The sequence below is a fragment of the Mirounga leonina genome, unplaced genomic scaffold (genome assembly GCF_011800145.1).
Source record: "Mirounga leonina isolate KUSES-001 unplaced genomic scaffold, KU_Mleo_1.0 Mir_126, whole genome shotgun sequence".
In the NCBI taxonomy this organism is placed as follows: domain Eukaryota; kingdom Metazoa; phylum Chordata; class Mammalia; order Carnivora; family Phocidae; genus Mirounga; species Mirounga leonina.
Window position 1 is genome coordinate 22,674,393 of NW_023270314.1, and position 23,949 is coordinate 22,698,341.

General features: G+C 48.8%; 1 protein-coding gene across 6 annotated transcripts; it reads right to left on the reverse strand.

Moving 5' to 3' along the window:
* Positions 1 to 27: 27 nt before the first annotated feature.
* DGKA (diacylglycerol kinase alpha) lies at positions 28 to 20,816 on the reverse strand. Of its 6 annotated transcripts, none has more exons than XM_035002426.1 (24): positions 20,655 to 20,816; positions 15,206 to 15,350; positions 14,725 to 14,798; positions 14,264 to 14,393; positions 13,935 to 14,009; positions 13,456 to 13,505; positions 13,025 to 13,099; positions 12,716 to 12,835; positions 12,488 to 12,602; positions 11,325 to 11,413; positions 11,081 to 11,200; positions 10,786 to 10,884; positions 10,507 to 10,590; positions 10,216 to 10,289; positions 9,980 to 10,054; positions 9,487 to 9,572; positions 9,306 to 9,395; positions 2,236 to 2,396; positions 1,923 to 1,987; positions 1,591 to 1,681; positions 1,110 to 1,308; positions 884 to 1,004; positions 627 to 687; positions 28 to 354 (listed from the first exon to the last, which is right to left on the reverse strand). In XM_035002426.1, the coding sequence occupies exons 2-24, from the start codon at positions 15,267 to 15,269 to the stop codon at positions 271 to 273; spliced, it is 2,202 nt and encodes a 733-aa protein (XP_034858317.1). In that variant the 5' UTR covers positions 15,270 to 15,350; positions 20,655 to 20,816; the 3' UTR covers positions 28 to 270. The 6 variants fall into 6 exon arrangements, with proteins under 6 accessions (XP_034858317.1, XP_034858316.1, XP_034858318.1 ...); XM_035002425.1 differs by lacking the exon at positions 20,655 to 20,816 and adding an exon at positions 19,826 to 19,899; XM_035002427.1 differs by lacking the exon at positions 20,655 to 20,816 and adding an exon at positions 15,719 to 15,738.
* Between the last annotated feature and the right edge of the window lie 3,133 nt (positions 20,817 to 23,949).

The following is a 23,949-nucleotide window of genomic DNA, read 5'->3' on the forward strand; positions in this document are numbered from 1 at the left end:
TGTACCATTTACTTAACAGATATCCCAGTGGGGAGAAAAAAAGTCATTTTATTCAGATGAGGCACTTTCAATGTGTGTGTGTGTGTGCGCGCACGCACGCACGTATGCATGGGAAATAGTAGAGATGGTGCAGGATAATAAATACTGAGAGGGTAGAGGAACACTCCCCTGAGCTGGCAGGAGGTGTGGCAGCAATGTACAGAGCCTAGGAGTAGAGTCCAGGGATGAAGAGGTGGGTTCAAGGCTGGCTTGGAGGCTGAGGTGTTCCCCTCAGCATAAGAAGCCAAAGAAATTGGAGGAGCGAGGGGGTGGGCCCATGAGCATGGGCATCTGGTTCTTGTGGGTGATCTTGATCTGGAAGGGAAGGGGGCGTGTTCAGAGGCAGGACCCCATTCCCTTTGGACTGGAGCAGTAGAGATTGAGGGAAAATCTGTGGGGTGAGGGGGAGTTGCCAGGGTCCTAGAGAGGCCATGGCAGGAAGCCTGGGGCTAAGAAATCATGACTTGGGAGGAATGGTGCACAGGGGAACGTGAGACATTGGGATGGAGTAAGGAAGCTGTGGAAGGGAGGTTTCGGATTCACAAAGCCTGAGGGTGCCATTTTGGGCAGGCATAGGCAATACTCACTGTACAGGGTGTCTGCATCCAGGGTTCTCCATCAATCTGCATGGGGAGGGTTTTTGTGGTGCTGTGGGAGGCCAAGGCAGATTGGTGGAGATTTCTTTACCAACTGAATACCAAAACTCTGTTTCTTAGCTTGGTTTTGAGACCCTTTGTTACCAAGGAAGATCTCCTAGTACAGCTCCTCCCTACCATCCCCATGACCCTTCTGCTCTCCCGGCCCTACTCCTTCCCTCAGAGCCCCTGGCCAGAGTTTTCCTTACTGGAAGGTGATTTCAGAGCACTTGGCCAGCCGATGTCCAGCATTCTTGAGCTTGGTATAAATCTGGCCCATCTCAATTGCACCCTCCAGCCCTACTACTTCCAGCCGCTTGTCGCTTAGGTCTGTGGGTGGGAAGTAAGGAGATAGGTTTTGCAGGAGCGGGGTGCCTCCAAAGGGAGCCACACCTTCCCCTTGGTCCTGCCCACTCAGTTCCCAAGACTGCTCACCTGGTACACAGGTTTTCAGGATATCCGGGTCAGTGATGACTTTAGCTGTAGCGCCTAAGGCCTGGTTGATTCCATGGGTATCTCCATGAGGTCTCTTGGTATCACCCCAGAGGTTGGAACCACCATGCATGCTAGGGATGTTCAGCACTGCGATGCCTTCTAGTGACAGGTTGCTCAGATCCAGTGGTTTCCCACAGATCTGAGAAGAGGAGAGCACAAATCCTTACTTCCTGTCATAATCATGGATGCGACCCCTCCCTCCACCAGATGACAAACTGGGAAGGCCAGGAGTTGGGGGTTTGCAAAGGATGGCAGGAAATAGGGACCAGTTGTATTGAGAACCCGGGAAATTGGGAATGGAGAGCTGGGAGGTCAGAGTATAGGTTCAAGAATAGGGGAAGTTCCTGAGGGCACCTGTGGAGGGAGAGATTAAGATATAAGAAAGTGAGAAGCATGTAGGGTTGGCCCTCATCACACCCACCTCAACTGTCAAAGACTCCTCCAGCTTTTTGCATGTTGAGAAGATGGATTCAGAAGTGGCAAATTCGAAGTACCATAGCTTGTTCTTCATTCTGTGTCAGCCCCAACATAAGGCCCAAGAGGGAGGGGACAAGTTACACAGTGTTGGCAGAGGAGGGCTAAGTGACAGGGAAGGACATCAACCTCCTGACTCCAGTCCTTTAGGGAAGAGGATGGCTTTGGTTGAGGGGCTTCTCAGAGGTGCCACTGTTCATCTAAGTGCTCTGAGTCAAACTTGGCCACAATCTGGTCCTTCCCACTGTGTATGGCCACCCCCACCTCCCTCTCCCTCACCTGCTGTTGAACTTCTCAGGATATTTCTCTCGCATGATGTGGAATCGGTGAGCAATAGAGGCATCCTGGGGAGTTCAGGGCATGTAGGATCAGAGGCCTGCCTCCTCTCTCGGCACAGAATACTCTCTTTAATTCCCCCATTCGGCAGCAGTATGTCCCATGTTCTTTTCTTGCAACTCACACCACTGTACCCCACCCGCCATTTCCCTGTGTCACAGCTCCCTTAACCTCTACCTCCTCTTTCTAACCAGCTCTAGCTTCTTGCTGCTGAACCCATACTTCCTCCCTAGCCCCCATGCCCCATTTCACTGACCACACCAATGGAGAAGTAGTTATTGATGATTTGAAAGGGGACTGGGTCACTCTTTTCTTCAGTTTGTTGAGGTATCACCTCCACGGACCATCGATCCATATGTACCACCTTACTCATCTCTAAATCCTTGAGGATCTTCCCCAAATTCTGCCCCTCATACCCTAAGGATGGGGGAGAAGACAGGTTAGAACTAAGCCATGGGTCTCAGAGGGTCCTCTTCTCAGCTCCCAGCCCCACAGATTCCCAGAGATCCTCTGCCCTGCTTCTGCAGACCCTCCTAGCCCTAGCCAGTGAAACAGCGGGGAGCAGGATGCCTCAGTGGCTCAGTTGGTTAAGCATCTGCCTTCAGCTCAGGTCATGATCCCAGGGTCCTGGGATCCAGCCCCACATGAGGCTCCCTGCTCAGTGGGGGGGAGCGTGCTTCTCCCTCTGCCTGCTGCTCCCCCTGCTTGCTGTCTCTCTCTTTCTGACAAATAAATAAAATCTTAAAAAAAAGAAATACAGGGCAGGGTGCTTGGTCCTAGCTCCCATGGACCAATCTTTCTCTCTTTAAATGTAAGCTCTATGTCCAACGTGGGGCTCAAAATCACGACCCTGAGAACAAGAGTCACATGCTCTACTGACTGAGCCAGCCAGGTGCCCTTTCCATGGAACAATCTTTTTTTTTTTTTTTTAAGATTTTATTTATTTATTTGACAGATAGACAGGGAGAGAAGGAACACAAGCAGGGGGAGTGGGAGAGGGAGAAGCGGGCTTCCTGCTGAGCAGGGAGCCCGATGTGGGGCTCGATCCCAGGATCCTGGGATCATGAACTGAGCCGAAGGCAGACGCTTAATGACTGAGCCACCCAGGTGCCACTCCATGGAACAATCTTAAGGTCAGCCCCTGCTGACCCTTTTCTCCACACTGTCATAGAGAGTGAGTTTCCGGTATGTGTATGCATCTAACAATAACACCAAAGTTCATCTGAAAGATTAGCGGAAACAGCCAGGAAGATACAAAACACTGAAAAAGATGAGTGATGAATAAGGATTCTCTCGCGCGCGCACACACACACACACACACACTTTCTTTCCCTATTCTACCAGAGAGAACACAGTATGAAGCAGTGGTATCAAAGCACTGACACCGGCACAGTGTATAGAATAAGAAGCTCAGTAGTAAGGAACAGAGCACCTACAAATAGCCTCAAATATACGTGGAAATTTAGTATATGATGGCATTTCAAAGACATGGGAAAAGATAGATTATTCAATAAAGGGTGCTGGATGTGGAAGTCACTATTATTTTTTTTTTAAGATTTTATTTATTTATTTGACAGAGAGAGACACAGTGAGAGCAGGAACACAAGCAGGGGGAGTGGGAGAGGGAGAAGCAGACTCCCCGCAGAGCAGGGAGCCCGATGCGGGACTCGATCCCAGGACTCTGAGATCATGACCTGGGCAGAAGGCAGATGCTTAACGACTGAGCCACCCAGGTGCCCCAGAAGTCACTCTTTATACCAAAATAAATTCAAGATGTGTCAAAGAATTTAAATGTAAAAAAATGAAGCAGAATTTGTACTAGCAGAAAACATGAGTGCATATTTTTGAAATCTTTGAGTGGAAAAGGCTGTTCTAGAGCATAATACAAAACTGGGAGCCAAAAAGGGAGAAGACTGATAAATAAAGATTTTTTAAAGATTTTATTTATTTATTCGTCAGAGGGAGAGAGAGAGAGAGAGAGTGCACAAGCAGGGAGAGGAGCAGACAAAGGGAGAAGCAGGCTCCCCACTGAGCAAGGAGCCTCATGTAGGACTCGATCCCAGGACCCTGGGATCATGACCTGAGCTGAAGGCACTTAACTGACTGAGCCACCCAGGTGTCCCTGGTAAATACAATTATATTAAAATTTAAAACTTCCTGGAGCACCTGGGTGCCTCAGTTGGTTGAGTGTCTGACTCTTGGTTTTGGCTAGGGTCATAATCTCAGAGTTGGGGGGTCGAGCCCCACATCAGGCTCCATGCTCAGCGGGGAGTCTGCTTGGGATTCTCTCTTTCACTCTCCCTCTGCCCCTTCCCCCATGCTCGCTCTCTCTCTCTCTAAGAAAGAAAGAAATCTAAAATTTAAAACTTCTTTGGTTAAATAAACACACACCTAAAAAAATACAAACTGGGAAAAAATATCTGCAGCACATATAATAGACTAACTTCACCAACATTCGAAAAATGCTTATAAATCACTAAATCTAAAAAGTCAATAGGAAATGGGCAAATAACACAAATAAACCAATCACAGAAGAAGAAATACAAATGACCAATATGCAGATTAAAGATGCTCAGTATTGGGGCACCTGGGTGGCTCAGTCAGTTAAGGGTCTGTCTTCTGCTCAGGGTCCTGGGATGGAGCCCCATGTCAGACTCCCTGCTCAGTGGGGAGTCTGCTTCTCCCTCTCCCTTTGCCCCTCCCCCTGCTTGTGGTTTTTCTCTCTCTCAAATGAATAAATAAAATCTTAAAAAAAAAAAGATGCTCAGTATTACTAACAATTAAAACAACTGTAAATTAAAACAATTGGTTGACTTTTTGTTGCCTATTGTATTGATAAAGTATAAAGAGATTGACAAAACCAAGTGTTGATGAGATTATGAGTAAACCAACACTCTCATGTGCTGTTAGTTGAAGCATAAATTGGTATTCCATTTTGGAAGGCAATTTGGCAATTTTTATCACAATGCTATCAAATTTTATCAAAACAAGTACTTTGATGCAGCAATTCCACTTTTAGAAATTTCTCCTACAGAAATGGACATACAGGGGCGCCTGGGTGGCTCAGTCGTTTAGCATCTGCCTTCGGCTCAGGTCCTGATCCCAGGGTCCTGGGATCGAGCCCCACATCGGGCTCCCTGCTCAGCGGGAAGCCTGCTTCTCCCTCTCCCACTCCCCCTGCTTGTGTTCTCTCTCTCTGTCAAATAAACAAATAAAATCTTTAAAAAAAATGGACATACATGTAAACAGAGATGTATGTACAAGGATGTTTGCTGAGGTACTCTCTAAAACAGCAAAAAATTGGAAACAATCTAAATGCCCTTCAGCAGGGGAAGGTTATATAAATTATGGCAAATCCATGCCAAGAAATAATGTACAACCACTGAATATAGAATGTAATCTATATGTACTAACATGGAAAGATCTCCAAGACATATTATTCAATGAAAAAAGAAATCCCAGAACAATCTCTGTAGTATGTTCCCATTTATGTTTGTTTAAAAGTTGTGTGTGTGTACATATAAAAACAGGAAAATGAATGCAAATAGGACACAGTGGTAGGCTCTGGGAAGGGACGTAGGGGGAGGAGACCTATACGTGAACACTTACACATTTTACTTTGTAAAGTCTTTTACAGTGAACATGTACTGGGGGTGGGGGAATGTGTTAGCCCGGTGATGGGTGTTAAGGAGGGCACGTTCTGCATGGAGCACTGGGTGTTATACGAAAACAATGGATCATGGATCACCACATCAAAAACTAATGATGTATTGTATGGTGACTAACATAACATAATAAAATTAAATTAAAAAAAAAGAAAATGGGGCGCCTGGGTGGCTCAGTTGGTTGGGCGACTGCCTTCGGCTTGGGTCATGATCCTGGAGTCCCGGGATCAAGTCCCACATTGGGCTCCCTGCTCGGCGGGGAGTCTGCTTCTCCCTCTGACCTTCCCCCCTCTCATGCTCTCTCTCTATCTCATTGTCTCTCAAATGAATAAATAAAATCTTAAAAAAAAAAGAAAATGTACTGATATATTATTTGTGTAACTTTTTTTTATTTGTATAACTTTTAAAAAGAAAATAACTAGCCAAATATAAAATGTTTGTACTCTTGAGCCAGCAATTCTAGAAATATCTCCTAGAGAAATTCTCACATCTGTGTGCAGAGATAGATGTGCAAGGTGTTCACTGCAGCATGGTTGGTAATAAAAAACTGACCACTACCCAAATGTCTATCAATAGGGGACACAATGGAATGCTATTCAGTAGTAAAAAGAGTGATGTAAATCTGACTGTACTGAAATATAATGATAACCACGATGAACTGTTTAGTTTTAAAAAAAGAAGAAAAACATCAATAGAATGATCTCATTGTTTAAGTACATATTAGTATGTGTCTAGAAAGAAAAACATGGAGGAATAGATTCCAAAACTTTAGGGAGTAGATTACAGGGAACTTTTTTGGCATGTGTATCTGAAATGTTTGAATTATTTTTTTTTAAGATTTTATTTATTTATTTGACAAAGAGACACAGCGAGAGAAGGAACACAAGCAGGGGGAGTGGGAGAGGGAGAAGCAGGCTTCCCACGGAGAAGGGAGCCCAATGCAGGGCTTGATCCCAGGACCCTGGGATCTTGACCTGAGCCGAAGGCAGACACTTAACCAACTGAGCCACCCAGGAGCCCCTGAATTATTTTTTACCACAAGAATGTATTACTTCTGTAATTGGGGAAAAAAAGATTTAAAAAAAGTAAGTCTCCACTTCCTCACATTCCACTGATGGTTCAACCCACTGTAATTTGCCTTTCACCATGCCACCCTGCTGAAACTCTTCTGGCAAAGATTGCCAATAATTCCTGCCAAAACCAACAGTAAATCTTTAGTTCTCATTTTAACTCATGAAACTCCTCATTTGGCCTCTAATATACCATTCTCTAAGCTACAGAGGATCCTCTCTGATTGTTCCTTCTTAGTGTCTGTGGTAGGCAGAATAGTGGCCTCTTAAAGATGTCTGCAGTATTTTTATTTTTATTTATTTATTTTTAGGATTTATTTAGTTTAGAGAGAACACATGCATGCGCCTTTGGAAGTGAGTAGGGGGAAGGGGCAGAGGGAGAGGGGAAGCAGACTCCCCACTGAGCTAGGAACCCAGCCTGAGATCTTCCCACCTGGAGATCATGACCTGAGCCAAAACCAAGAGCCAGACGCTTAATCAACTGAGCCACCCAGGCACCCCTGTGTTCTTTTTTATTTTTAAGTAATTGCTACACTCAATGTGAGGCTTGAAACTACAACCCCGAGATCAAGAGTTGCATGCTCTACTGACTGAGCCAGCCGGGTGCCCAAAGATGTCCACATTTTTATCTCCAGAGTCTGTGAATATGTTGCCTTACATGGCAAAAGAGACTTTGTTAATGTGATTAAATTAAGGATTTTTTTTTTTTTAAGTAAGCCTACACCCAACATGGGGCTTGAACTCATGACCTGACCTGGAGATCAACAGTTGCATTCTTTTTTTTTTTTTTAAGATTTTATTTATTTTGGGGCGCCTGGGTGGCTCAGTCATTAAGCGTCTGCCTTCGGCTCAGGTCATGATCTCAGGGTCCTGGGATCGAGTCCCACATCGGGTTCCCTGCTCGGCGGGAAGCCTGCTTCTCCTTCTCCCACTCCCCCTGCTTGTGTTCCCTCTCTTGCTGTGTCTCTCTCTGTCCAATAAATAAAATCTTAAAAAAAAAAAAAGATTTTGTTTATTTATTTGTCAGAGAGAGAGCGAGCACAAGCAGGCGGGGTACCAGGCAGAGGGAGATGCAGGCTCCCTGCTGAGCAGGGATCATGACCTGAGCCGAAGGCAGATGCTTAACCAACTGAGACACCCAGGTGCCCTATATACAAGATTTAGATTATAATATGTACTCAGAGATATTTCTACATTCTGGAATAGTATTTTATTTACACAACAATTTTTATTACATATATATAGAGAGAACATAATTTATATATATAAGTATATATAAAATAGGTATATATATATATATATATTTTTTTTTCTTTGAGTTACATTTTTCATGAGTTCAGGAGTTCCCTATGGTTCAGGGTTTGCAAATTCAAATGCCTCAGTGGCTAGAAAGGTGAAATGAATGAGTGAATAGTAGGGAGCTGAGAAGATTGCGGTGAACTGCAGAATATATGACCCACTTCTTAGAAATAAGCAAGGTTTAAAAAATTTAAAACACTGCAAGGCAAACAATGCAAAACAATACAAGTCATTTCTGTGGGCTGTCTGCTTTCAATCTCTGGCAGGATAAAGTAAAAAACTCCTCAGCACAGCATTCATGACCCTCCATAATCTGGACCCGGTTCAACTCAGTCCTTCCTCTCCCCATTCCCCACCTTGCACTGCATGTCCCAGTCATAATGAATGACTCACACTCCCTAATGCATGCACTACAATGCTGTTTGGCCTTACACAACTTCTACCTAGAATGCCTTTCACTCTCCTTCCATAACTTCTGCAAGATCTCAGAGCTGGACTCTGAGTCCAACAGCCTCAAACAAAGACACTTCAAACTCAACCTGCCCCACCCTGACCTCTTTATCTACCAATACCATCCCTTGAACTCTTTCTGTTTGTAAGGAGACTAGAAAGAGTCTAGAGATCAGAGTACATTTAAGAGACTGTTGCGACTGACTTGGGAAGAAATGATTATAAATGAATGAATGACCCCCGATTAACTGGCTGAGTGGTTGAATGAATCACGGCCAAGCTCCCTGCTAGCTCCATCACTGAACATCTGGTTTAGCTCTTATACAACCTTTCTTATTCCCACGTTGTCCTCCGTATTCCTTGATTCTCTGAGCCCGAAGAATTGGTTGGGAGAAATAGAAGGATATTTTTTGGTATATGGGGAAGAGGACTGTCACCCTGACCCTTCTAGGCTCAGACTGTGGTCTTTGCTTCATCCCAAGCTTTCTTCCTTGGGGACAATCCACTTTGGTAACCACCTATCCGTGCCTCTCTTCTTCCCCAACCTTCTTTCTTTTCTTTTTTTTTTTTTAAAGATTTTATTTATTTATTCATGAGAGACAGAGAGAGAGACAGAGGCAGAGGGAGAAGCAGGCTCCCCGCAGAGCAGGGAGCCCGATGCGGGACTCGATCCCAGGACCCTGGGATCATGACCTGAGCCGAAGGCAGAGGCTTAACCGACTGAGCCACCCAGGCGTCCCCCCAACCTTCTTTCTATAACAATGCCTAGACACCTTCTCTATGTGCCTTTCCCTTCCTACCCAACTCCTCATCTCCCAGGAAAACAGTTTCTAACCACTTACCTCCTCCCCATCTTAGGCACCGAGCCAGATCATTTCCAGTGCCCAGGGGCAACACAGCAACAGGAGGGACAACAGGCAAGTTGGCTTTGTCTAGGAAAGCAGGTCAGGGGATGGATGGAGGGAGTTAGCGCTAGAAGGCCAATGCCCCCGTGCCCTTCCCAGAGCCTCTCCCTGTACTGACCTATGGTCTCCAGAATCCAGCCTACTGTGCCATCTCCACCACACACCAAAATCCGGCAACCGGGAACATCCCTGAAGAATCTGAGCCTGAGATAGAAGGGAAGAGAGAAGATGAGGAAGGACAATAGGATTGAGTCTACCAACTCCTGGACAGGCAGATTACTTCTTATCTCTCATTCCATATGACCCCCCTTCCCTTTGTCAAAAGACTTGTTTTTGTTAAGGTCAGAGAAAAAATACAATGGGGAAAGTTATAGCCACTCCTCAGTGGTTAGGGAGAAACTGGTATCTTTATGTTTTGAGAGCAGAACAAAGATCAGAGAACTCAGGGGCATGGGGATACCCAGCGACATTACTAAAAGCAGCATTCTGAATTCTGCTTTCTTGGGGTCCCCTAGCCCTGTCCTCCCAACATGTATTCTTTTCTGCTCTCCCCCAACATACACAGGCAGACACATACAAACACTGTGATACAGTCCCCAACCTATACTCACCCTGCCTCAGGACCATCCTTTAGGAGGTTGAATACCTGTCGAGGATTTAGTAGATACTGGAATTTCCAAAGCACCCTGTATGAGGGAAAAAGGAAAGTTTATGGTAGGGGATGGACAGTCTGTACTCCATCCTCTTGATGTCCTCCTCAAGGTATGTCCCCTCCATACACACAGATTCCCCAACCTCTATCGGTCCTCCTTCTCCATCTTAGAAGACCCAGTATATCTTTTCTCACCTCTCCCCCTGCTTCCCGCCACTCTTAGGGTTGACAAAGACCAGAAGTGGGTGGGTGTTAGAAACAGGGTCAATCTGCATTTGGGGAAAAAACAAGGATAAGGAAAACAGGATTTTGCCAGTTAAGATGGGCCCTGGAGACAATGACAGAAGGCTGGCCTGCCCCCAAAGATGCTTTCCCCTTCCCCTACCACAGTGGGGCTTCTGGAGAACAAGCATCATTCCCCATGTTTCCCACTTCATTCCCTCCTATGAGGGCTCCAGCCAAGAAACACCCACCCCCTTCATGTACCCGCAGAGCCTCAAAGGTGCTCAAATTTAAGTCATCCATGGTCTTCTGGCTTGTTTTGCTAACTTTACGCTCCTGTCCAGAGGCCTAGAAAGGGAGGGAAGCAAACGGAAGGAAAACTGGATTGTATGTGAATCCCTAAACAGATAACGGTCTGACCTGAATCCTAAAAGTATAGGTTCTCTGCTATAAAGGGACATGGCGTGTGTGTGTGTGTGTGTGTGTTTATATCAGGGGAAGCACTCCTCCTGTCCCCTCCTAGCCACTGCCCAAGGGTCTTACCAGGACACTGGGATAGATGGAAGATGGAGGCAGGATGTGATCCCGCAGCAGCCCACAGTCACACTCATGACCCATGGCTTGCAGGCAGTCATCATGAATCTGAAGGACAAGGTGGGCATACAGACATCATGGAGGGAACCCATCAGCTCTCAACTCTGAGGGTCTAGTACTGGAAAGAGAGCCCTTGGGAGCAAGGGCAACTGTGGCTATGAGGGAGATGTAGTCAGGGAGACCAGTGCAGAGGGCAGTTTAGGGAGGAGCCCCAAGGCGGAGGCTGGAGAGCTCCCAAACTGACCTCTAGGTGGCACCACACACAATGCAGTCCGACTAGACTGTGGTAAATGCGGATCTTCTTCTGACAGCGGTCGCATCGGCCAGACTCACAGCCTCCTCTCACCCACACATGTGATTGGATCTTGGGGAGAAAGGCAATCCCTAGTCTGAGAGGGTCTGAGCAGGGACGAGGGGAAGGGCTGAGGGCAGCAACGGGCCAAGGGCCAGGATGCGGGTGGTAATGGGGTGGGCCTGCAGTCACTCACACCAATGTCCTTCCGAGACTTGGCATAGGTGCTGACTTCACAAGGCAAGGCCTTCATGGCACACTGGTCATGAACGACGTACTTACAGACTGGGCGAGAAGGAAGAGGGTCAGAGCCTTAGTTACAGCCCCTCCGCCATCTCCTCCTTAGCTGGGTGTAAGGCGGGATCATTCACTTAAACTATGAGAGTGGGGTAGAGAATTAAAGTTTGAGGTGGGGGCTCAACTCCAAGACCTGTGCCTTTTGCTCACTCTTCCCCGTGAAAGAGCAATTGCTACCACATGCCTACCCCCACTCCTCCTAAATGCCGGGGACTCAGCTGGAAGATGCAAAGGCCTAGATTTAACAATAGCAATGGCAATAATAGCAGCTAATTTTTATTGCAGACTTAATAATATGAACATGTACCATGCAAAGTACTTTCCTTGCATCCGCTTATTTGATGCTCACAGTTACCTCATTTTCAGGCGAGGAAACCTCATTTTATTTATTTATTTATTTATTTATTTTTTTTTTTTAAAGATTTTATTTATTTATTTGAGAGAGAGAGAATGAAAGACAGAGAGCATGAGAGGGAGGAGGGTCAGAGGGAGAAGCAGACTCCCTGCCGAGCAGGAAGCCCTATGCGGGACTCGATCCCGGGACTCCAGGATCATGACCTGAGCCGAAGGCAGTCGCCCAACCAACTGAGCCACCCAGGCGCCCGGAAACCTCATTTTAAATTGAGGCTTCAAGAAGGTATGTGGCCATGTGGTACACCTGAAACTAATGTAACATTATGCGTCAACTATACTTCAAGAAAGAAAGAAAGGGGGGCGCCTGGGTGGCTCAGTCGTTGGGCGTCTGCCTTCGGCTCAGGTCATGATCCCAGGGTCCTGGGATCGAGTCCTGCATCGGGCTCCCTGCTCGGCAGGAAGCCTGCTTCTTCCTCTCCCACTCTCCCTGCTTGTGTTCCTGCTCTCGCTATCTCTCTGTCAAATAAATAAATAAAATCTTAAAAAAAAAAGAAAGAAAGGAAGAGAAAGCTGTGTGGCTTTCCCGACTAACTAGCCAATGGCAGAGCCCAGGACTCAAACCCAGGTCTCTCGAAGGTCAAAGCAGCATGCTCCTGCAAATAGCTGGGCTGCCCCTCTGCCCCCACACTCCCAGGCCCCACCACTCACGGTTACAGCTCAGCCCCTGTTTGCCAAGACCGATGCTCGACTCGCACAAGTTGCAGTAGACCGGTCGGGGGAACCTCTTGGGTCTCCACAGGTGCTGCCCATTGTCCTTCAGAGTCTGGGAGGACACAGCAGATGCTAGGGAGGGCCTAAGCCCTTAGAGCACCAGCCTCTGGCACACACAACCCAAGGCAGCTATCTTACCCATCTCCACAAGCCTCTCCTACTCACCATCTCCAAACCCAGCAGCACGAGCAGGGGCACAGTGGTGGCCCCAGCCCGGAGCCACTCGGCGAGGGAGACAGAACCACTGCCGTCATAGTCAATCTCTTTCATCATCTCCTGAAGAATCTGAGCAGGGAACGGAGGGGACTTCTGGTGTGAGTGGTCCCTCACATCTGACACCTCTGCCCCCTAGGACATCTGGCCCAGCCACCCTCACCAAGGGAACGCGGCTGCCTGTCAGAGATGGGGTAGGGTAGATGCAGGACTCACCAGGGAGAAGGCACAAGGAGGGACATGAAGGAAAGACTGCCTTACCGGCCTCAGCTCAGACACATCCCAATCCAGGTATTCAGCCACTCGCATCATCTGTATGATGAGTCTGTCCACTTCCTGGAGACCAAGAATTAAGAACCAGAGCCATATCCCACCTCACTACCACCATTCAAACTCTTCCCTAGAAATCCTGGGTTCTGCCCCGAGAGCCACCTCTCATTCTCAGGTGTCTCTGCCAAGTAAATGAATGTCTATGTGTGTTGGTATGTTTGCAAGGTAGCCCCCGATTCATGTGTCTAGCCTCCTCTTCTAGGAACCAAGAGCTGGGGACCCACTCCCAAATTTAGTCCTGGAGGACTTTACTTCTCCCTCTAGCTTCCTCTGCTTCTTAAGACCCTGGAAGAGTTGGGACAGGAGGGCACAGACAAATGGACACATACTCCCTTGGCCAGCATACAGGTCCCCCAACTCACTGAGCTGTCCAGGATTCCATTTCTGTCCGTGTCGTACAGCTTGAAGGTGACTGTGGGGTGTTTTAGGGGGGCCAGGGTCAGTTTGTGAGGGATACCCCCCAAATTCATAACAGAATACAGGGGAAATAAAGAGATGGGAGACATCTTTTAGATGAAGAGCCCAGAGCCTGGTGCTGGGACTGAGAGAGGAGACAAAAAGGGAGGGGAAACACCCTTGGTGAATCTAATAGGGGAGACAGAACACACCTCCCACAACCCAAGAAAAACCCAGGCCACCTACATGAAAACGCACAGGACATGGGAACTGGGGTGACTATGGTAAATGGCATTAGGAATAAGGAGTCTAGGGGAACAGAGGAAATGGGCCCATTCTCTGGCCCCACCTTTGTCTGGCCCTATCAGCCTTTAGGAATCCTGAAAAAATGAGGGAAGGAAGGCTCACATTCCCTCCCCTCTCCCAGTCCAGGATGGCCACTCACATTCTAGCTTGTCTTCTGGCCGGCCACCCTCCAGAAGGGAAAAGTAGCAGGAGACATCACTGAGACACACCACATCTGGTTACAGAAAGGACAGCAGATCTGAGGTTGGGGGTCTCTCTACTCTGGCTCTTCTCTTTTCCTTTGTTCCAACTCTTCCCTTTAACTTTCCTCCCTCCAGCTCCTAGGCCAGCATGGCCATCCTCCACCTCTCTTCCCCAACCCTGCCTCCAACATGTGACTCAATTCAACTCAATTCAACTCTCCCAAAACCCATACTACTTTGACTTTTCTTCCGGAAGTCCAGCTCAGTCCCACCTTCATGACCATACCATTTTCCACAGTGTCTTCTAAGTGACCCATCTTGAAGGACTGAAACAGTGCCAGGCTTAGGTGATTGGGAATGTTATCTGCTTCCAGATAGATTTTCAAAAATTGCTGGAATCCCTCGTACCCAATGGCCTATGATGAGAGCAAGCATTACCCTAGGGAGTGTACAGGATGGGAGGTGGGGACTGAAGAATTAGGAGTAGTAAGGACAGAGACAACAAGTGTAGAGCTAAGAAGCATCTAAGGCAGACTATGGTTTCTTCTCAAGGCTGAGTCCTCAATTACAATCTCTTGCTTTGTCCTATAGCAATAGCTGTGGTAACAAAGGACACTGGGGTATCGAGAGGGAGAACAGAAAGGGGTGGGCCCAGAATAATCCCTGGAAGTTGGGGATCCCAGCAGAGTAGCAAAATCAAAGATGGGAAGAGTTGGTCAAGGAGAGGATTTCCCAGCTGCCACTCACATCTCCTTGGAGATATTCAGCCATTTCACCATCCTCAAAGAGCTTTAGGACATCGCTGACCTTGTTGGTAGAGTCTAGGGTATGAAGAGGATGAAGGAAGAGCATTAGCCTGGTTTGGTTCTCCCTGCCCTCTGCTGGAGTCCCACCCAGACATCCAACAGGAAAAAAGATTCAAGTGAGATGAAGAAGAAATTCCAGGAAGAAACCCAGAAATGCAGAGAGAAATATCGAGAGAATAACATTTCAGATGCTCCAGAGTGGTACCTCTGTTTACATCTCTTCTCTGAGACTTGGAGCAGGCAGCTGAAGTTCAGAGAAGGTAGGTGGAAAGCTGAGACCACAAGACATCTCCCATCTCCCTCTCCTCCCTTTCCCAGCCATAGGCATATCTCAGGAGCTGACTGGCTTAAGGCCACTGGGGAAACTAGGGAAAGGGGGGGATGAGGAGCAGGGATTCTTCAGGATGGAGAGGAAGACTCACATTCCATGTACTTTTGCAGCTGGGCAAAATCATTGGGGCTTATTAGGCCCTTCTCCTTGGCCATCTTTCTTTTTTTCTTAAGGAAGGCCACAAAGGCAGCTTGGTAGTACTTCTCACGCCTGGATCTATGCTTCCAAGGGTAGGTCTGGAGGGAGATGAGAAGAGTATGTGGCATGAAGAGCCAGCTGTCTGCCTGTCTTTGCTTCTGTCCGCTCCATTAATTCTCCACTCCCACTATTATTTCTGTTCTTTCCTTGTCTCTGAGTCCCTCCCAAGTCTCTTCCTTTCCCCCTGTACCTCTCCCTTATGTTTGTCTCTCCCTAACCGAGTCTATCCTGTCTCTGTTTCTCTGACTCATCTCTGACTCTCTCCTCTCCATTTCTGGATCCTTCTTCAGCTCTCCGATTTCTCCCCCAATCTGTCTTGATTCATTTCTGAATCTCCCCCCCCCCCCCCCCGCCGCTTTACAAGTCTATATGTGTCTCTGTGGGTGTGTCCCTCGCCTGTTTCTACCTTTTCTCTCGCCACCCCCAGTCTCTGCAGTCTCTCCTGAACCCGCGCTCTCTCCCATCTCGGATCCTGCAGTCCTGGCCCTTCGGCCCTTCGGATAGTTCTAACTACGGTTGCGGCACGCCTCCCCGGCCACGATCCCATCTTGCTCCGCCTCCAGCCTCGGTCCCCAGCCCCGCTCTGCCACCCACTTCCCGAACCACCCACGCCCCTCAACGACCTCTAGCGCTTCTGACGCGCGACACAGAACCAGCTCTGGCCAGGTCCCCAGCCCCGGCCCCGCCTCGCCTGCGCCCTTCACAGCTCCACTGGGAAGGGCGGGGACCCAGGCGCGCGAGACTGGGAGGAGGTAGGGGAAGAAGGCTCTGAGCATCTGCCTGGCTTCCCAGTTGTAGGCGGGTTGAGCTGAGTGCAGGAGTCTCAGATGCGGGGTTTTCCATGCACCCTGCTAGGTTAGCAGTATTCAGGGAGTCCTAACTTGCAGCTATGGGACCCAGGGACCAAGGAGGAGCCATCATGGGGATCGTGGTGCCCACTGGCCCTGGGGCCACGTCGCAGAGGGCAGCTTGACTTGAAGATTCAGTAACAGAATAGCGGTAATATTTCACATTAGTATAGTACAGCACGGTTTGGAGTCCAGCAAAACTAGAGTTAGTCATAGATGGGTTCCATTCTTAGCCCTGATAGCGCTGCGTGACTGGGACAAATTACATCTGTGAAATGGGAAGAATGATACCTGTCTGCCACAGTTGTGAAGATTAAGTCAAATCGTGTATGAAAAATACCCAGTATGACAACTGCATATAGAAAGCCTACAAGAAATGGTAGTTATTATTGTACTAACAATTACAATTAGAACTTAGGAGATAAGAAATTCCTGGTAGAGCCATTCTTCACATGAAGAAACTGGAGTTTGAAGACGTTGGGACTTCCCAAGTCAGGTGATAAGTGGAGGAGTCAAAGCTCTACTCCAAGAACCATGTGATGGGGCCCCTGCCTGGCTCTGTCCTCCTCTCGTTCCACTCTCCCCTCCACACACTGCCTTCTAATCTCACTGCCCTCCTTTCTGTTCCTCAAGCCAAGTTCTCCCTTGCTCAAGGCCATGAGACTTACTGTTCTCTCTGCCTAGAACACCCTTCCCCACTCTTGGCAGGGCTGCCTTCTTGCTTCAGCTGAAGTGTCAATTCCTTCAAGAGACCTTCCCTGATCCTTCCCTCCTAAGCAGCCCCCCTCTTTTGCACAGCACCCTCCTTCGTTTCCTTCATAGAACTTACGGTGAGTGGAAATTACCTTGCTAATTTATTTGCTTCTTTATTTACTGTTTGTCTTCTCCTACCGAAATGTAAGTTCCACAAGGGCAGGAACTTGTGAGTATTGCTCACCACTATATCCCAATACCTAAAACAGTGCCCAGTGTGTTGTAGGTGCTCCATATTGTTTGTACAAATCGTTGTGCAAAGTTAGGGAGGAGCCATAGGTTGGAAAATATTAGTCCAAATATGGTTAAATGGGATGCCAGAGTATCCGTACTGACAGGGGAAGAGGAAACAATTTGGAACACACACAGGAGGTGCTAAATATTTGTTGAATGAATGAATTTTGCTAAAATGCACTTATTATCGCACTCCATCTGGGGCTTCTGCCTCCCCTTTGCCCACTTGTTTAGGGTTTGTTGGGTAAGGCTCACGGAGTCAGTTAGGGCCTACAAGAATTTCCTTTCTGATGGTGCAAGAATCTTCTTTGCAGCCTCTGCCCTTGGGACATCTCTGCTGTCCACATCTATGTAGTATACCATTCCTCTTCTGGGGGCTCTCTAGGAATACTAAGAAGGGGATCCTGGGACACTGATATTCTGGAGAAAGGACTCCACCCATCTGGCTCTTTTCAATGACTATAATCCAACTTCTACTGCCAACAGATCTAATGAATACATAATAGCCTTAGGGATAATTGGGCCTGTATGGCTTAATTAGGCTCTCTGATTACCCCTGGGGATTCTTAGATGGCTCCAAGGTTCTAGGAAATGAAATCTGGGAGAGAAAGTGACAAGGAAAGAGCAAAGGAGGGACGATGAACAGGAAAGAGGACACATCTCTCTTTTCACAACAACCCCTCCTAGCCCCCCAGATCTTGCATGTAATTTATAGTAGAGGTTAAGATAATGGGCTTTTGAATTAGACAGGCATGGATTGGAATCCTAGCTCTTGGGTGAGTTATTTCATCTTCCTGAACCTGTTTCCTCATTGGTAAAATGGGTACCTAGAGAAATCAGTCACAGCATGGAGATTAAGTAAGCTAATATACGCAATGTACTTAGCAGCTGTAAGGCACAGAGGAAGAACTCAGTAAATGTTAGCTATTGTTGTTGCTGTTATACAAGGGTGGTACACAGAGAAACACATCTGGAGATGAGGAAAAAGGGTGCCAGGAAGGCATCAGTTCTAGGAACTCCCAACAGCAGTGAAGCCCAGTTGTACACTTTCCCCCATTGTGTCATCTCAGGCACAGACAGGTAGTATTGGGATACTGCACTTTGCCTTTGGGTGAGGAGGTGGCTAGAAACTAGACTGTCAAGGTCCAAGGACACCTCTAGGCTGGGACCTTGGACATAAGGGCTCCTGGTATCTTTTCAGTTGTCCTCCTGACTTGTCTCACCGAAAGTCTGGCTGCCCCTGTTGCTGAAAGGCATATAAACTCTTAGGATCCTGGACCTTAACGAACCATAACAAGTCCAATTTTGTCCTCCCTGCTCCATCCCAGCCCTGAGGCTATAACCTGGGCTAGTCCAGGCGAATGCCAGGGTTGGGAGGGTGGGGTCTGCTGCCCGCCTGCCAGCTATCTGTGACTCACCCTTCCTTTCCCTCCTCTGGCTTCCCTGCCCACCCCTACCAACTTGAGGTGAGAAAGTAAGAAGTTGACTTGGGGGCAGAGAATCCTAGAACATCCTCAGAGCTGGGAAGTACCAACTCTCATACTTTACAGAGGAGGAAACTGAGGCCCAGACAGAGAGCCACAATCTCAGGATCACACCCAGACTCTAGACATCCTGTCTTTAGTCCATTCCATTAAATCGTAGTGCCTCTGTTTTCTAGATCTTATTTTAAACAATAAATACTAAAATTGCTGGTAACCAAGAGATAAATACGATTTCCAAGGCCAATGCAAACATTTAAAGTGTCCTTTTTCACTTCAACATTCGTCACTCCCATTCCAAGTCATATAAATTTACCATTACTCAAGAATCTGCTATGCCCCCAGAACATTCAGGCTGACCCAGCAAGAAACCCAAGAAGCAAGCCCAGGCCTGATTACCAGGACTTCTGAATCCCTTAATCACACCAGGGCCTGCATCCTCCTCCCCTTTCCCAGGACTGAGGGAAGGTCTATTCTTTCCTGCCCATGCCTGCAGCTAGTCAGTGGCCCCCGATCCCACAGAGGGAATCATTTGCCTTGAAGTCTCAAAATTCACTAAGCCTCCACAAACATTGCAGGTAGTAATGTTGCCTGATTAAGGGTGTGGTGTGTGTGTGTGTGTGTGTGTGTGTGTGAGTGAGTGTAGTACAGGAAGAAGTTACGATGTTGGCATGGTTGGGGGATGTGGGCTCATACGATCTGAGGCTGAGGAGATGCCCAGTAGTAATCCTATTTCTTCCTCAATAAAGCTCATTTCTCCCATTTAGAGGTGAAAAGTGGGATTCAGACCCAGGTAGTTTCAGAAACTTCCTGGTGACTGGTGTGGAAAGGGTAGGGGTGGGAAGTTGGGGACCAGGAGGCCAAAGAAGAACCCTTCTGCACCCGTGCAGCGCTGTGGAGGTTCCAAAACGGACTTTGCTTGACTCGGGCCCCATGGAGCCGAGCTTCACCATCCCTCCAATGGAGGGGAAGGCAGGGGGAGTTCTGCCTCCGGAGTTCTGGCCCAGCTCTCCCGCCGCCCCCCGCGTCCGGGCGCAAACCCTTCCAGCTACCCGCTCCAGCTGTCGGGCTTCCTCCTTCTCGGCCCGGCAGCCCTACCCCAGCCCGGCGGCGGCCCTTCCCGTGGCCCCCGCCCCCTCCTGCTCCGGGGGTGGAGAGCGGGGGGCGCGGGGGGCGGGGGGCTCGCGGGGTCTCTACCTTGCCTGCGGAGGGCGCGCGGTGGGAGCTGAAGCGCCGGCGCGGGAGCTGGAGCCCGAGCTGGCCTGGAGGGGACGGACCAGGCAGGCGCGGCCGCCGCGAGGCCGCCCCGTTCCTGACGACACAGCTGCCCGCCCCCCGCCCCGAGCTGCCCGCCCGCGCCCAGTGCCCGCGCCCCCGACTCCGGGAACTCCAGTCTGGAGAGGCCCCTGTTTCCAGTTCACCAAGCCTGAGCCCCCAACCTCCCCAATGTCTCCAGGGTTCTGGTCTGCGCCACTTTCTCCACGTTCTGCGCTTCTCATCTTCTTCCCGCCTCGGGATAGCTCGGTTTCTATCCATCTTCCCTTCTTTCTAATCACTCACAGCCTCTCTCCTCATCCCAACCGTGGGAGGTCATGAGAGAGGGCGGGGCCGCTGGTGGCACAGCTTGGCAGGGGCCCACCGAGGCAACGTCTGACCCTCTCCTAATTGCTGCCATCCAGGGACTTTCCTTCCCAACTCCTTTCCATCCACCATTGACCAAATTCATACTCAGAAGATTCCACAGCAGCAAGCCCAGAGTCCCAGACTCTGCATCCTGGGATACAAATGCCTCCCTCCTCCCATGGGCTCCGCAGTGCTTAACACTATCTGAGGCCCACCTTTACCTCTAGGTTTCTCGCCTCCCTAAAACCCAAACCCCAGACGGCTCAGACCTGTTTTCCCCAATGTAAGTACACCTCCTTCTCTCAAGACTCGGGGCCTTCCCTTAATTCTGGGGTTGTTTAGGTGCAAAGAGCACTCTGGTCTGTGTCCACTCTTTCTCCATGCCCTAACCCTCCCACTTTACCTGCTGGCCTTGGCAGGTGCTGTAAAAGGCCCTGGCCAAAAGTAGGGGTGAGAGAAGATCCTTTCAGCTCCTCCTGTCTGGAATCTGTTCTGAAGTTGTTAAGGCTCTTGGGGCAGCATGGATGACGGTGAGGCTTGCAGTGAGTACAAGGGAGATAGACAGAGACCTAGGACTTACTGGTAGGAACTGGGGACTGGGGCATCCTGCTCCCTGGCCCCGCCCCAACCCAGGCTAACCCCCTCCTACCTCTCATTGAAGTAGGGCACAGTAACAGGGTTTGAGTTCCTGGAATCTTCCCTCTTCTACCTGGTGGTAGAAGAGAGGGGGAGGGGAGTGCTGTGTGATGTGTGTATGTTGTGTATATGCATACTCACACACATAATATATACATACTTTTGATGGGGGTTGGAGAGAAGGAATGAATACATGAGGCCCTCTAGTGGAAATAGAGGGATCTAAGCAGTTCTCGAATGTTTCCATACAGGCTTGTTGGAAAAACTCTCCTTTTTTTTTTTTTTTTTAAAGATTTTATTTATTTATTTGACAGAGAGAGACACGGCGAGAGAGGGAACACAAGCAGGGGGAGTGGGAGAGGGAGAAGCAGGCTTCCTGCAGAGCGGGGAGCCCAATGCGGGGCTCCATTCCAGGACCCTGGGATCATGACCTGAGCCGAAGGCAGATGCTAAACGACTGAGCCACCCAGGTGCCCCAAAACTCTCCCATTTTTATCAGAAATGTAGCTGCTGAGTAATAGGGCTTGGGAGTATTGTTTCACCTGAACTGGAGATCTGAGGGAGGCAGGGGTTGGAGAAGGTCTGTCTCTCTGCTCCTGTCTCCCGGTCTTAAAAAGACAAGGGTTCTGCTACTCCCCATCCTTTTTCTCCCCTTCCTTTTTTTTTTTTAATTATTATTTTAAAGTAATCTCCACACCCAATATGGGACTTGAACTCACAACACTAGATCGAGTCGCATGCTCCACCCACTGATTGAGCCAGTCAGGCACCCCTATTTCCCCTTCCTATATAACCTCTTTAGTCATAAGGAACCATAAGCACTTTTGAAGGCCCATTATGCACCGGGTCCTGTGCTTAGTTCTGTAGACAGCCAAAGACATAGCCCCGCTTAAGGACTGTACCAAAGAGTGGCTTGGGGTGTGTGTGTGTGTGTGTGTGTGTGTGTAAAGCCTCCCCACTCTAAGCCATCCTAAACATACAATATAAGAAAGAACAAGTCTCCTAGCAGCTCTTCCAGTTTTCTGCCCCTGGACCTCTCATCTAGAATGATACTAAGCCTAAGGCACTCAGCTTTGCTTGCAAACAATGCTAGCAGTGATACCACCCTACCTATGACCTGTGTTTTTCACTCCATCATCCTCGGATATGTCTCTAATTGAAGTTAAATTGCTCCTGTTAAGACTTTTTTTTTTTTTTTGAGACTTCAAAGTGGGGCACGGGGTGATCTCTCTAAGGAATAGGATGAAATCAGTCATACTCTAGGCTTCTTTGTGTCTTCTTTAGGATCTGTGCTCCATCATATCTCGTCAGTTATTGGTGGGGGTGGGAGGGGAAGAAAGGCCAAGAAACATCGAAGGAGGAGGCGTATAATGCCTACTGTTCCAGGTGCTCATTTCTTTAATCAACCACATCATAAAAATCAGAAAGAAAGAAACCGCAATGAACAAAGGGAAAGGAAAAAACAACAGCCTTGTCTCCCCAGCCTCTTTCTCCTCTTCATTCTCAGGGTGTGTGTGTGGGGGGGGGGGGGGGGCACATCCGGGGCCCAGGGCTGGGTCCCAGCAAGTCTGCTGGGCAGACAATTGAGTTTCACTTCCTGTCAAACCCAGAGCTGAGGCAAGATGTCTGGGGGCACAGTGGGGAGGGCCTAGGGTTGGTGGTCAACAGGGGCCACTTTAGGATTCCCTCTTACAGAAAGGTCCGATTGCATCCCTCTAGTTAAAGGCTTCATCCCACACTCTCACCTGTAATAATCATCAGTAACAAGGCTAAGGACAGGATGCTGACTCAGTGACGCTGAAGCACAATTGCTGAAAGAGAGCAGGGGTGAAGGATGGCAGTGCTAAAACACTTGCAATAACTGTGTATTGAATGCAAATCAGTTTTTTTTTTTAAGATTTTATTTATTTATTTGACAGAGACACAGCGAGAGAGGGAACACAAGCAGGGGGAGTGGGAGAGGGAGAAGCAGGCTTCCCGCTGAGCAGGGAGCCGGATGTGGGGCTCGATCCCAGGACCCTGGGACCATGACCTGAGCCGAAGGCAGACGCTCAACGACTGAGCCACCCAGGCGCCCCGCAAATCAGTTTTTAAATGAGTCTTTTTGAGACCTTCTGAGTTGGGCCTCTGGTGGAAGTCAAGAAGGTAGAGCATGGTATGGAAGACAAGCTGTGACCTGAGAAAACTTCAAAAGCTTCATGTCAAAGCTTTTAGGAGGTTCCTCGTCAGTCATTACTCTCACCTTTTTTATTTTTTTAAGTGGACATACAGCCTAGTGTTAGAGGTAGTTACTAATACTTGCCCCTCTCTACGGGTTCCAGCGGTACAGTTGGACATTAACCTAAGCCAAAGTGGGGGATTTGGAGGAAGGTAAAACAATCAATAATGAAAAAACAATGTAGTAGGGGAGGGCAGAGCCAACACCTGAGGAGAGGAACCTGCAGCTGGTCACTCCCAGGCTGTAGGGGAAACAAGTTCAGCAGGACTTAGCCTTTAAGGAACAACAGCTGCTGAAAAGACAGGGGGAGGGAAAACATTTGGGTTCCTCTAAAGAATAGGAGGCACGGGGCAGGGCAGGACTGCAAAGGGAGTGACCGTGTAAGCCTCGACTACTGGCGAGTTGCCCCGCTTTGGATCCCCAGCGCCCAGACCTGGACAAGGTTCATTAGAATATTAACTGGCTCCGCCCAGAAGCCTTCACCTTGCCCTCTGACCCTGGTGCCCCGCCTGAGGAGGATCCGGGGGTCGAAGGCCGGCAAACCTGGGCCGTCCTCACTACGCCGCCCGAATCCCCGGGGCCTCCCCAGGGGCAGGGCCAGCCAGGGCTGCCCGCCCAACCCGGCCCGCCGCCTCCTTGGTCGTGGAATTCGCCAGCCGCCCTGAGGCTGCGGGGACAGGTGACCGACCGGCAGCACCCTCTGCCTTGCACGCCTCTCTCGCGGATCTCAGTCCGGAGGGTTGAGCTGGGTAGCCGAGGGCAATCGACACGCGATTTCGACCTCCCCACCTTCTAAGAGAGGGTCAGTTGGGGTCTTCCATTCACCCCTGACAACATTGGTGCG